Here is a 12,451-nt window from a genome sequence, read left to right on the forward strand (position 1 = left end):
TTTAAATAGAGAATGTTGATAAATGCTCCTTTTAGAAATTTGATTTAGGAAAACTAATAAGATACAACTAGAGCAAGAAGTTGGTCTGGATAACAATAACATGATTCTAAAGATTTAAATGCGTCCTCTGGTGTAAGTCCTAGTATTCTACTATATCTGTCAATCATCAGCACTATCTTATTATGGTGCTACATAGGTCTACTAACAGGACTAAGTTGTCTGAAGTAAATGCTAACTTTTCAACAGTTTTGTAGTGCCTTTTGATAATTCACTTGCAGAACATGTTTCAGATTAATCTAAATTAAGGGTATGAATCCACATTTCAGGTATATAAAGACTCACCTAGGTGAACTTCTATTGGTGGGTACCCCAATGTTTTTATTAAGGGATTATTAACATAGTCAAGAAAAACTTACCTCTATAGTAATAATGGTAAATATTTCACAGTTATATTATTGATCTACAAATAAATTTAACAAACCACTAGATGCCTTTTTTATGCTCTTTCTGGACATAGACTAATTGCTTCTCTTGCAAATTCAATTTAAGCCCATTTAGGTCCCTTGAAAACAATAATTTTATTTCATATTTTTGGATATGAAAATGGGCAATAATATGTTTCAAACTCAGCATTTCATTATAAATCCATTTTGTTAAGGTTGTAGGCTATATTTCCTAAACATTGATTTGTCAAGATCAAGTTAATAAAAAAAAATCAAAACAATTCTACCATGTTTTCTTCTTGTTCTATTAGGCTACTTAAAAGCTGCCATTTCATGTTGGCTATATGTAAAAAGAAAAAAAAAAATCAAAGCTGATATAAGAAACATGGCAGACAGAAAAATGGAGGGTAAAATTCTAGTTAATTGACTTCTTGCTATCTCAGAAAGGGTTAAGGTTAGGAAAATGAAACTTTCAGGGATAGGTCTACAGGCTAAATTACATCTCGGGAAGGTGTTTTAAAACACCCAACTCCACTCCTTCTCCCTCTAGAGGGCCCTGAAATTTGCCTACATGACAGGTCTGTACCTATTGAAATTTGACAAAACAAAATTTTACCTTAATTTTCAGTTACTAGTTGCTTTTTCTCTACCTTTAGTTCTGAAAATACAATTCCTGTTCTTTGAGCAGAATTTTGAGCCATATCAGTGTTGTTTTTTTTTAATTTAGGAAATGTATTTGCATATCTTTAAAACCTTATAAAACGGAATTGAGCAAATTTACAAAGCTGAAAACAATTTTGTTGTACTTCAATTAAGCAGAAGATCTATTTTGCAAGGTTTCACTTTTATAACACACATATTTTTAAAGGTCATCAAAGGTCAGGGCCCTCTAGATGGAGAAGGAGTAGAGGTAGTTGCTTCAAAATACCTTCCCAGGACATACTTTAGTCTGTAGATTCATTCCTGAAAGTTTCATTTTCCTAACCTAAACCCTTACTGAGATAGCAAGAAGTCAATTAACTAGAATTTTACCAAATGGAGAAATTTAGTTTAGATAACAGTGTTTTAAAGTGTTTTATCTAAGCCTTTAAACAGGGGTAACTTAAGGGGCTTCTCACTCCAAATTACAATTAACTGCAGGTTAGCCTTAGCAATTCTTCTAGTAATTATTTATACAATATAAGTTTTTTATGTTAATATATAGAAACTTTCAATATTTATTAATCAAAGAAGAGGTTTTTTTAATTTTTGTTTAATTGATGTACTATCAAACATGCCAGCTATATGTGATTACTATTGTGCTACAACAGGGCAGTTGCCCAAATAAAAACTTCAACAATTTTGTTATTCAAGAATTAGTTTTTATAATATGGCAACCCTTCAAGTCTTCTGTTCTTGCTTAGTTAAATCATTTTTTTGTCTCTTATTGGTTTTTCAGGTTTGTTTTTATTTATTCAGATTTCTTGTGTGTTCAAGGGCATATGCAAGTTTTTGTGGGGGGAGGAGGGGTGAAAAAAGTACTAAACAAAGGAACAATTTGTTTATATGTATTTTTTTACTTTTTACAAGTTAAAAATAATTTGGGGTGGGGTTGAAACTTTGTAGCCAAGCCCCTGTGCTATTACACATATGAAGGGATTCACCCCTTGCCAGTACCTTGCTCTTTACACTAAAGCTTAAATCTTGTCCCAATTTCTTAAGAATGACCCCTGAATCACAAAAGCCATAGACTAAATAGTCAAAAATTACTAAAAGTGTTTTAGCATAAAGAGCAAGGTATTAGGAGGTGAGCTGATCATACACGTAATCATTTCTGTTTGTTTTAAGTTTTAATGCTTGTCCTTGCTTTTAGTTGAAAAAACTTTTTCATATTTATTTTTTCATTTTTTTACATAATACTAGAAAATCCTGTTCTCCCTTCATGAAATTTTTTTTCCCCCATGACAAATTCCTCCAAGGAAATTTCTCCCAACATATCCCCCTCTTCTCAACCCCCCCCCCCCCCTCACCCTAAAAATCCCCCAGAAAACATCTGTACTCTTTCAAATAACCATTACTATATGTAAGCACTGGTCAAATTTTGTAACTTGTGGCCCCTCTCATGGGGACTGTGGGGGAGTAAGTCGTCCCCAAAAACATAGTTATAAGGTTTTTTTACTACGCTGAATAAAATGGCTATCTCAGAATTTTGATCTGTTGACTTTGGGAAAATAATTAGCATGGGAGGGGGCCTAGGTGCCCTCCAATTTTTTTGGTCACTTAAAAAGGGCACTAGAACTTTTCTGTTAGAATAAGCCCTCTCGCAAGATTCTAGGACCACTGGGTTGATACAATCACCCCTGGGAAAAAAAAACAAATAAACAGGCATCCATGATCTGCCTTCTGGCAAAAAATACAAAATTCCACATTTTTCTAGATAGGAGCTTGAAACTTTTACAATAGGGTTCTCTGATATGCTGAATCTGATGGTGTGATTTTCGTTAAGATTCTATGACTTTTAGGGGTTGTTTCCCCCTATTTTCTAAAATAAGGCAAAATTTCTCAGGCTTTTAACTTTTGATGGGTAAGATTAAACTTGATAAAACTTATATATTTAAAATCAGCATTAAAATGCGATTCTTTTGATGTAACTATTGATATCAAAATTCCATTTTTTAGAGTTTTGGATACTATTGAGCCAGGTTGCTCCTTACTACAGTTTGTTACCACAAACTGTTTGATCATGAATAACTTGAATATGCAAAGATAATAAGAACTTATGTACAACTTGTACATGCCTGGTTGCTTTGTTATTCAGTTTTCTATTTAGCAGAAAAAATATTAAAAAAAAATTCACTACATAGATGAAATAAATAAGCAATGTTAATTTTTTATGTCATATGTAAAAAGATTAAGAGACTTCACTTATTCCATCTAGTTTGCTGATGAATAAAAGTACCTGTAATATGTCCTTTTCCTTAAGGGGATTCAATACAATAAAGAATCAGCCTATCTTGTCTGTTATAAACTTTATTCAGTTTGTTTGGCCAAACTATTTAGAATTGATTAGGTGGTCTTGCCATAACTTGTTGAGCTTGAATAAGCAATCTGAATTGAATATTATTGGAATATTTATTAAGTTTTTAAGAATTAAAAGGCTGCTTTGTATGTAACTTCAAGTACTTTTGCCTACTGGCAGGTCAGCAACAAGGAAACACCTGAAGTCTATCAGAATCATTTGAAGCCTCTGTTTCTAAAAGAGTTTCAAGTTTTCACACCCTTGTGTACTGAAAAATTTAACCTAACACTTTTGTCTGCCTGACGACCTTTTCAAAGGGTCTCTAGTTCTCCTTCTGGTATTAAGAGCTAACAGACCGAGAATCAGATTACTTCGTAATATCAAACCAAATCATTTACTATAACAAGATACACTCTCATAGGCATGGCCCAAATATGGTGTCCTTTAGTCCATCAATTAATAAGATAAAAATCCTATAATAATCAAAATACAGTTACCACAAGAAAAAATCGTCAATGGACAGAAAAGCTACAAGTACATTTGGTCAAAAAGCACATGTTACAAATTATCGAAAGTACAAACAATACTTGGCACAATACTTAGCGCAGCCACTTCTCTATAGAGTCGGGATGTAAGAAGGACAAGAGGAGGTGGGACGAAATTCTTGTAGATGAGATGGAAGAGGAGAGTTGAGCCCAATTTTAGACAGAGTTTCTCATGATGGACTCAAAGGAGGCCAAGTTCAAATGCTTTTGGACAAAAAGAGTAATGCAATAGGGAACCTCCATAGATGATTTGTTCTTTTCATCATACATAGATCTTGTCATCATAGATGATCTTTTCTGAACCCATTCAATTTTATGACTTTCTTCTTTTGTCAGAGAGAAATGCCAAACAGGATATGAATATTCTAATAGTGAATGAATGAAAATACAGAAACTTAATTTTAGTTTATTCTTAGGGTCCCAGAAAGTCTATGGAGTTTTCAGCATTTGGGTAGCACCGTTTTTTTTTTTGTTTTTTTTTTACAATCAATCTTGCATTGGGTCTGTTAGAAGTTCTAGATCTACATGTGATTAAGATTCTGGTGAGCTTTTGAATGAAAATGTCATTACTGACTGTTTATCTTTACTTACCACCATATTCAGTTTGTCTGCATCAGAGATAAATTGTTCAACGTAATTGAAAGTTTGGCTTTTAGCCACTCCAGTCACTACCTCAGCTAGGGAAGGATCATCTAAATGCTTCCATCTTTTCTCTAGTCTAACAGCTATTTCATTGATAACAGCTCTGTATTCCTTGGAGGACACCTCTGAAAAAAAAGCAATGAAACTTTCAGGGATAGGTCTACAGGCTAAATTACATCTCGGGAAGGTGTTTTAAAACACCCAACTCCACTCCTTCTCCCTCTAGAGGGCCCTGAAATTTGCCTACATGACAGGTCTATACCTATTGAAATTTGACAAAACAAAATTTTACCTTAATTTTCAGTTACTAGTTGCTTTTTCTCTACCTTTAGTTCTGAAAATACAATTCTTGTTCTTTGAGCAGAATTTTGAGCCATATCAGTGTTGTTTTTTTTTAATTTAGGAAATGTATTTGCATATCTTTAAAACCTTATAAAACGGAATTGAGCAAATTTACAAAGCTGAAAACAATTTTGTTGTACTTCAATTAAGCAGAAGATCTATTTTGCAAGGTTTCACTTTTATAACACACATATTTTTAAAGGTTATCAAAGGTCAGGGCCCTCTAGATGGAGAAGGAGTAGAGGTAGTTGCTTCAAAATACCTTCCAGGACATACTTTAGTCTGTAGATTCATTCCTGAAAGTTTCATTTTCCTAACCTAAACCCTTACTGAGATAGCAAGAAGTCAATTAACTAGAATTTTACCAAATGGAGAAATTTAGTTTAGATAACAGTGTTTTAAAGTGTTTATCTAAGCCTTTAAACAGGGGTAACTTAAGGGGCTTCTCACTCCAAATTACAATTAACTGCAGGTTAGCCTTAGCAATTCTTCTAGTAATTATTTATACAATATAAGTTTTTTATGTTAATGTATAGAAACTTTCAATATTTATTAATCAAAGAAGAGGTTTTTTTAATTTTTGTTTAATTGATGTAATATCAAACATGCCAGCTATATGTGATTACTATTGTGCTACAACAGGACAGTTGCCCAAATAAAAACTTCAACAATTTTGTTATTCAAGAATTAGTTTTTATAATATGGCAACCCTGCAAGTCTTCTGTTCTTGCTTAGTTAAATCATTTTTTGTCTCTTATTGGTTTTTCAGGTTTGTTTTTATTTATTCAGATTTCTTGTGTGTTCAAGGGCATATGCAAGTTTTTGTGGGGGGAGGAGGGGTGAAAAAAGTACTAAACAAACAAACAAGTTGTTTATATGTATTTTTTTACTTTTTACAAGTTAAAAATAATTTGGGGTGGGGTTGAAACTTTGTAGCCAAGCCCTGTGCTATTACACATATGAAGGATTCACCCCTTGCCTGTACCTTGCTCTTTACACTAAAGCTTAAATCTTGTCCCAATTTCTTAAGAATGACCCCTGAATCACAAAAGCCATAGACTAAATAGTCAAAAATTACTAAAAGTGTATTAGCATAAAGAGCAAGGTATTAGGAGGTGAGCTGATCATACACGTAATCATTTCTGTTTGTTTTAAGTTTTAATGCTTGTCCTTGCTTTTAGTTGAAAAAACTTTTTCATATTTATTTTTCATTTTTTTACATAATACTAGAAAATCCTGTTCTCCCTTCATGAAATTTTTTTTCCCCCATGACAAATTCCTCCAAGGAATTTCTCCCAACATATCCCCCTCTTCTCAACCCCCCCCTCACCCTAAAAATCCCCAGAAACATCTGTACTCTTTCAAATAACCATTACTATATGTAAGCACTGGTCAAATTTTGTAACTTGTGGCCCCTCATGGGGACTGTGGGGGAGTAAGTCGTCCCCAAAAACATAGTTATAAGGTTTTTTTACTACGCTGAATAAAATGGTTATCTCAGAATTTTGATCTGTTGACTTTGGGAAAATAATAGCATGGGAGGGGGCCTAGGTGCCCTCCAATTTTTTGGTCACTTAAAAAGGGCACTAGAATTTTTCATTTCTGTTAGAATAAGCCCTCTCGCAAGATTCTAGGACCACTGGGTTGATACAATCACCCCTGGGAAAAAAAACAAATAAACAGGCATCCATGATCTGCCTTCTGGCAAAAATACAAAATTCCACATTTTTCTAGATAGGAGCTTGAAACTTTTACAATAGGGTTCTCTGATATGCTGAATCTGATGGTGTGATTTTCGTGATTGATGGTGTGATTTTCGTTAAGATTCTATGACTTTTAGGGGTTGTTTCCCCCTATTTTCTAAAATAAGGCAAAATTTCTCAGGCTTTTAACTTTTGATGGGTAGATTAACTTGATAAAACTTATATATTTAAAATCAGCATTAAAATGCGATTCTTTTGATGTAACTATTGATATCAAAATTCCATTTTTTAGAGTTTTGGATACTATTGAGCCAGTTGCTCCTTACTACAGTTTGTTACCACAAACTGTTTGATCATGAATAACTTGAATATGCAAAGATAATAAGAACTTATGTACAACTTGTACATGCCTGGTTGCTTTGTTATTCAGTTTTCTATTTAGCAGAAAAAATATTAAAAAAAAAATCACTATATAGATGAAATAAATAAGCAATGTTAATTTTTTATGTCATATGTAAAAAGATTAAGAGACTTCACTTATTCCATCTAGTTTGCTGATGAATAAAAGTACCTGTAATATGTCCTTTTCCTTAAGGGGATTCAATACAATAAAGAATCAGCCTATCTTGTCTGTTATAAACTTTATTCAGTTTGTTTGGCAAACTATTTAGAATTGATTAGGTGGTCTTGCCATAACTTGTTGAGCTTGAATAAGCAATCTGAATTGAATATTATTGGAATATTTATTAAGTTTTTAAGAATTAAAAGGCTGCTTTGTATGTAACTTCAAGTACTTTTGCCTACTGGCAGGTCAGCAACAAGGAAACACCTGAAGTCTATCAGAATCATTTGAAGCCTCTGTTTCTAAAAGAGTTTCAAGTTTTCACACCCTTGTGTACTGAAAAATTTAACCTAACACTTTTGTCTGCCTGACGACCTTTTCAAAGGGTCTCTAGTTCTCCTTCTGGTATTAAGAGCTAACAGACCGAGAATCAGATTACTTCGTAATATCAAACCAAATCATTTACTATAACAAGATACACTCTCATAGGCATGGCCCAAATATGGTGTCCTTTAGTCCATCAATTAATAAGATAAAAATCCTATAATAATCAAAATACAGTTACCACAAGAAAAAATCGTCAATGGACAGAAAAGCTACAAGTACATTTGGTCAAAAAGCACATGTTACAAATTATCGAAAGTACAAACAATACTTGGCACAATACTTAGCGCAGCCGCTTCTCTGTAGAGTCGGGATGTAAGAAGGACAAGAGGAGGTGGGACGAAATTCTTGTAGATGAGATGGAAGAGGAGAGTTGAGCCCAATTTTAGACAGAGTTTCTCATGATGGGCACAAAGGAGGCCAAGTTCAAATGCTTTTGGACAAAAAGAGTAATGCAATAGGGAACCTCCATAGATGATTTGTTCTTTTAATCATACATAGATCTTGTCATCATAGATGATCTTTTCTGAACCCATTCAGTTTTAAGACTTTCTTCTTTTGTCAGAGAGAAATGCCAAACAGGATATGAATATTCTAATAGTGAATGAATGAAAATACAGAAACTTAATTTTAGTTTATCCTTAGGGTCCCAGAAAGTCTATGGAGTTTTCAGCATTTGGGTAGCACCGTTTTTTTTTTTTTTTTTTTTTTTTTACAATCAATCTTGCATTGGGTCTATTAGAAGTTCTAGATCTACATGTGATTAAGATTCTGGTGAGCTTTTTGAATGAAAATGTCATTACTGACTGTTTATCTTTACTTACCACCATATTCAGTTTGTCTGCATCAGAGATAAATTGTTCAACGTAATTGAAAGTTTGGCTTTTAGCCACTCCAGTCACTACCTCAGCTAGGGAAGGATCATCTAAATGCTTCCATCTTTTCTCTAGTCTAACAGCTATTTCATTGATAACAGCTCTGTATTCCTTGGAGGACACCTCTGAAAAAAAAGCAAAGAAGAAGGAAAATTATTTTCATATTTTACAATTTGTTCTCTGTTTGCTCAAAAACTTTTTACAATATTGATAAGATACTCAGGAATATTTTCTTCGCCATCATTCCCAGCAAAATTTTCTGATCAACAAGATCTTGGGTTTTTCTTAAGATCTTTTGCAATTAGATTCTATTTCCTGGGCTTGTCTTGGTGTTTAGAATGAAATCAATTAAACTAATGAAATAGTGGACTATTGTACACTTTGGGACATTATCAAATTGCTTCATATCAATTACTCAAGAGGAGATATTTTTTAAGCACAAAGCTACAAAACTCTTTTAGATTCGACTGAAGATTGATATAACTGTGATTGGCCTCAAACCAGAGAAATCAATAGCTGCTTTTTTTTGAAATAGGAGTGATGAATCTGATTAACTTAAAGGTCTGCATCATTTTACTGATTTTTCTTGAATAGTCTAGACATGGTGATTTTAGAGTTTTAAGTTTTAGAGTCAAACTTAAGGTGCATATCTATGATGCTGACAATTTACAGCTTCTGGTTAACGAACAGATTCATGTGGTTTCAGCCATAAGGGTCTTCCTAGTGAGGGTGGGGGGTTTACTTGTTACATAGACATTAGTGTTATAAGAAAACAATTAGAATTCAGATTTTGGGGAAACAGACTTTAGCTCCACAACATGATTTTTTAAGTACCAGAAACCCTCTTCCGAGAATTCTGGCGCTTCAATGATAACAATTGATTAATACAAGGAAACTTATTTCTAGGAAAACAAGGGAATGGGAAAAACAAAGAAGAGACAGGCTAAATGAAGGTTTTTCGTGCCTTTCAAAAGAAATTCCAGAACTAGCAACAGCTGAAAATGTCAGTAAGCTAAAAATACTTCAGACTGCAGTCACGTATATTCAAAGACTAAGAAGTCTGATTTCAGAGTCTACTCAAGAAGGTGGCCAAGGTAATGTCTTTACTAATTTGGTGTAGATATTGAGTCAAATACAAGGAAGAAATTGTCCTTCAAGTCTAAATATTGTAGTTTTATTTGGGTTTATTACTTCATTTCTTGGAACCACAGGGGAAATGACTGCTATACTAAAATTTATTTCATATTTAAATTGATAAACTAGGTAAGATAAGATATCTATTTCAAAAATCACTGTTACAAGGCTTGAATTTGAATTTATGGACCAAGAAAATTTATGGATCAAAAAACAAAAAAATGAAAAATTATGGAAAAAAAACAAAGCTGGTAATAGAAAGCCAAAATAAACTTTCGAGCTCTATCTTAGTGTCATAATCTCTAGCACGTAATAAACAAGTGATTACTACTACTACTACTACTAATAACTCACTGCAGCACCAAGCCGCCTGAGGCCAACACAGCTACGCACGCTCCTCCTCCAACCTAATCTATTTAAAGCCTCCCTCTTTACACCCTCCCAGGAAGTTCCCATTTCCTTTAAATCCTTATTTATGACATCCTCCCAACCCAGACAAGGACGACCTGCTTTCCGTGTAGCCCCAGACGGTTGGCCAAAAAGGACAATCTTCGGTAATCTGTCATCCTTCATCCGTAGAATGTGGCCTAGCCATCTCAACCTTTCTTTCATTATAGCCCTAGAAAGCGGGATTGAACCACATTTTTCGCACAACCTACTGTTTGAAATACGGTCAGTCAGCCGGGTACCCAGAACAATCCGTAGGCAATTTCTCTGGAAAACATCTAGTAAATTTTCATCTGCTTTTCGGAGTGTCCATGCTTCAGAGCCATATTTGACCACTGTCATCACTGTAGCTTCCAATATTCTAATCTTGGTTTGTAGGCTTATCTTTCTATTCTTCCAAACTTTTTTTAACTGTGAAAAAAAAAAAAAACTTGTTAAACTTGTTAAAAGTAAAAAAAATAGAATGTGACAGAGGGGGGTGGTGACAAGTTGAAATTACGCCCCATGTGTCTAAAGACCTTTCTAAGTCTCTGCTAATGGTGTATGCTACAAGAGCATTAAACACGAGTGACAGAGGCTTTTAAATCAGTTAGAATAATTTCAGTATGCTGTTAAATCAAATGCAGTATATCCAGTATATCAAATAGAGTATACTGCCCTTCAACTCTAAATATTGTAGTTGTATTTGGGCAATGAAAATACATTATTCGTAGATTTGTTAAAACCAGAAGGGAAATGACTCTTATACTAAAACGTATTTCATATTTAGGTTGATAAACTTAACTCATGTGTCCAATGTTTTACAATGATAGGAGATACTTTATCAATTATTTATCTTGGAAGGGGGAGGCGGGTTAAGTCTGAAACAAGCTTAGTTCATAGGAAAATCTGTCACTTCTGTACAATTTACTTGTTTGTTCAAATTCAAAGGAGGGGGGGGGTCCCTATTGCATTTCTTGATGAACTCTAGGTTTTAATGCATTAACATATAATGTGATAGCTAGTATATACCTGTGATAGCTCTGGATAAACCTTATGAGATTTATCCAGATTTCAACAATTTAGCAATGTTTTTATTGACATTTTTATTGACATTGTTTTTATTGAATGTTTTTTATTGACATTTGGGGTTTGAAGCTTGGTCTTAAAAACTTCAAACATGGAATTCCAAACTAGCAGTATATCACCATTATTTGTGGTATAGGAAATCCTTCTAAATAAAGGGTTTTTCTGGGGGGGGGGATTAAGAACATTAACAGTTCTTTTTTTGACTGCACTTTCCCAATCTTTACAAGGAAAGGGGGTTTAACCAGGTTCAAAATTATGAAATCCACCCAACTCCTTGGCAGATTTGATTTTCAGAAAGAATAAATATTCAATTACTTTTAGCAGTAAGAATTTAGAATTGAAGCACCTACAATAACTCTAAATCGTTTTGTTCTCATTTTGTGATATATAAATGTATAAAATTGTTCTTACAATATGTGGGGGAAACAACTAATAATATATATAAAAGATTTTCTGGACATAAGACAACAGTTAATAATGAAAAAACTAATAACTATCTAGTTCAACATTGTAATAATGGTAAATGTTCCATATCAGATATAACTGTCACAATTTAAGAAAATTTAGAATTAGAAAATTTAAATAAAGAAGAGAAGAATAATAGACTACGTAAACAGGAGGATTTCTGGATCCATACTCTTGGTACAACTTATCCTTTTGGGCTAAATGATCGTGTAGCAAAATATGGTGACATGTCTCATGTTGTTGTTAAATGTATTGATGGTTTTATGGACCATCCTTCTTTTACTTGTCCTACTAAACGTAAAAAACGATCGAGAGGACATAGGAAAAATAATAGAAAAAATGAATTAGATGTACATATGCTTTCTATAGATCTATGCCAGCTACTTGAATCTAGGGGTATGATTTCTGTAATAAAGTGTCTAAATAATTTATCCAAGAGGAATTTAATCAAACTTTTCTGGATTGTTAAGAATAATACAGCTCTTGATTATAATTTTAAAGTAATATGTGATACAATTTGCATTCTAACTAAAACGAAATTTATTTCAAAAAAGAAAAAGTTCGATAAGATTAGTAATAAGGATAACAGATTATATTTACCTATTAATTTTACTTGTAAGCAGATTGAAGATATTAATTTACCAGAAATTTTAAATCAGCGGCATGTGAAACAGGCCCTTCCTAGTAATTTAAATTATAATGATAGTCCAGTTTTAACTTATAAATTTTCAAAAACTATTGGGCAAATTATTTTTAATTATAATTTAATACTAAAAAAACTAGATAGTGATATAAATTGGAAACCGGTTTGTAATTGTAAGCAACTTGGCCCATTTGTAAATC

At 33.1% G+C, this 12,451-nt stretch overlaps 1 protein-coding gene and 1 long non-coding RNA gene across 2 annotated transcripts in view; one reads left to right on the forward strand and one right to left on the reverse strand.

Annotated features, from left to right (window-relative positions):
• LOC136029963 (uncharacterized) overlaps positions 1–4,747 on the reverse strand; it is a 69,282-nt gene extending 64,535 nt beyond the window's left edge. Inside the window, exon 1 of the long non-coding RNA XR_010618148.1 lies at positions 4,578–4,747. This is a non-coding gene — a long non-coding RNA (uncharacterized LOC136029963). The remainder of the gene's footprint in view (positions 1–4,577) is intronic.
• Positions 1–12,451, forward strand: part of LOC136029959 (GATA zinc finger domain-containing protein 14-like) — a 25,577-nt gene continuing 13,126 nt past the window's right edge. The window contains exons 1-2 of the mRNA XM_065708513.1: positions 1–132; positions 9,401–9,588. Of these exons, the coding sequence (XP_065564585.1) occupies positions 119–132; positions 9,401–9,588 (202 nt within the window). The 5' untranslated portion in view covers positions 1–118. The remainder of the gene's footprint in view (positions 133–9,400; positions 9,589–12,451) is intronic.

Source organism: Artemia franciscana, chromosome 8 (genome assembly GCF_032884065.1).
Source record: "Artemia franciscana chromosome 8, ASM3288406v1, whole genome shotgun sequence".
Lineage (NCBI taxonomy): Eukaryota > Metazoa > Arthropoda > Branchiopoda > Anostraca > Artemiidae > Artemia > Artemia franciscana.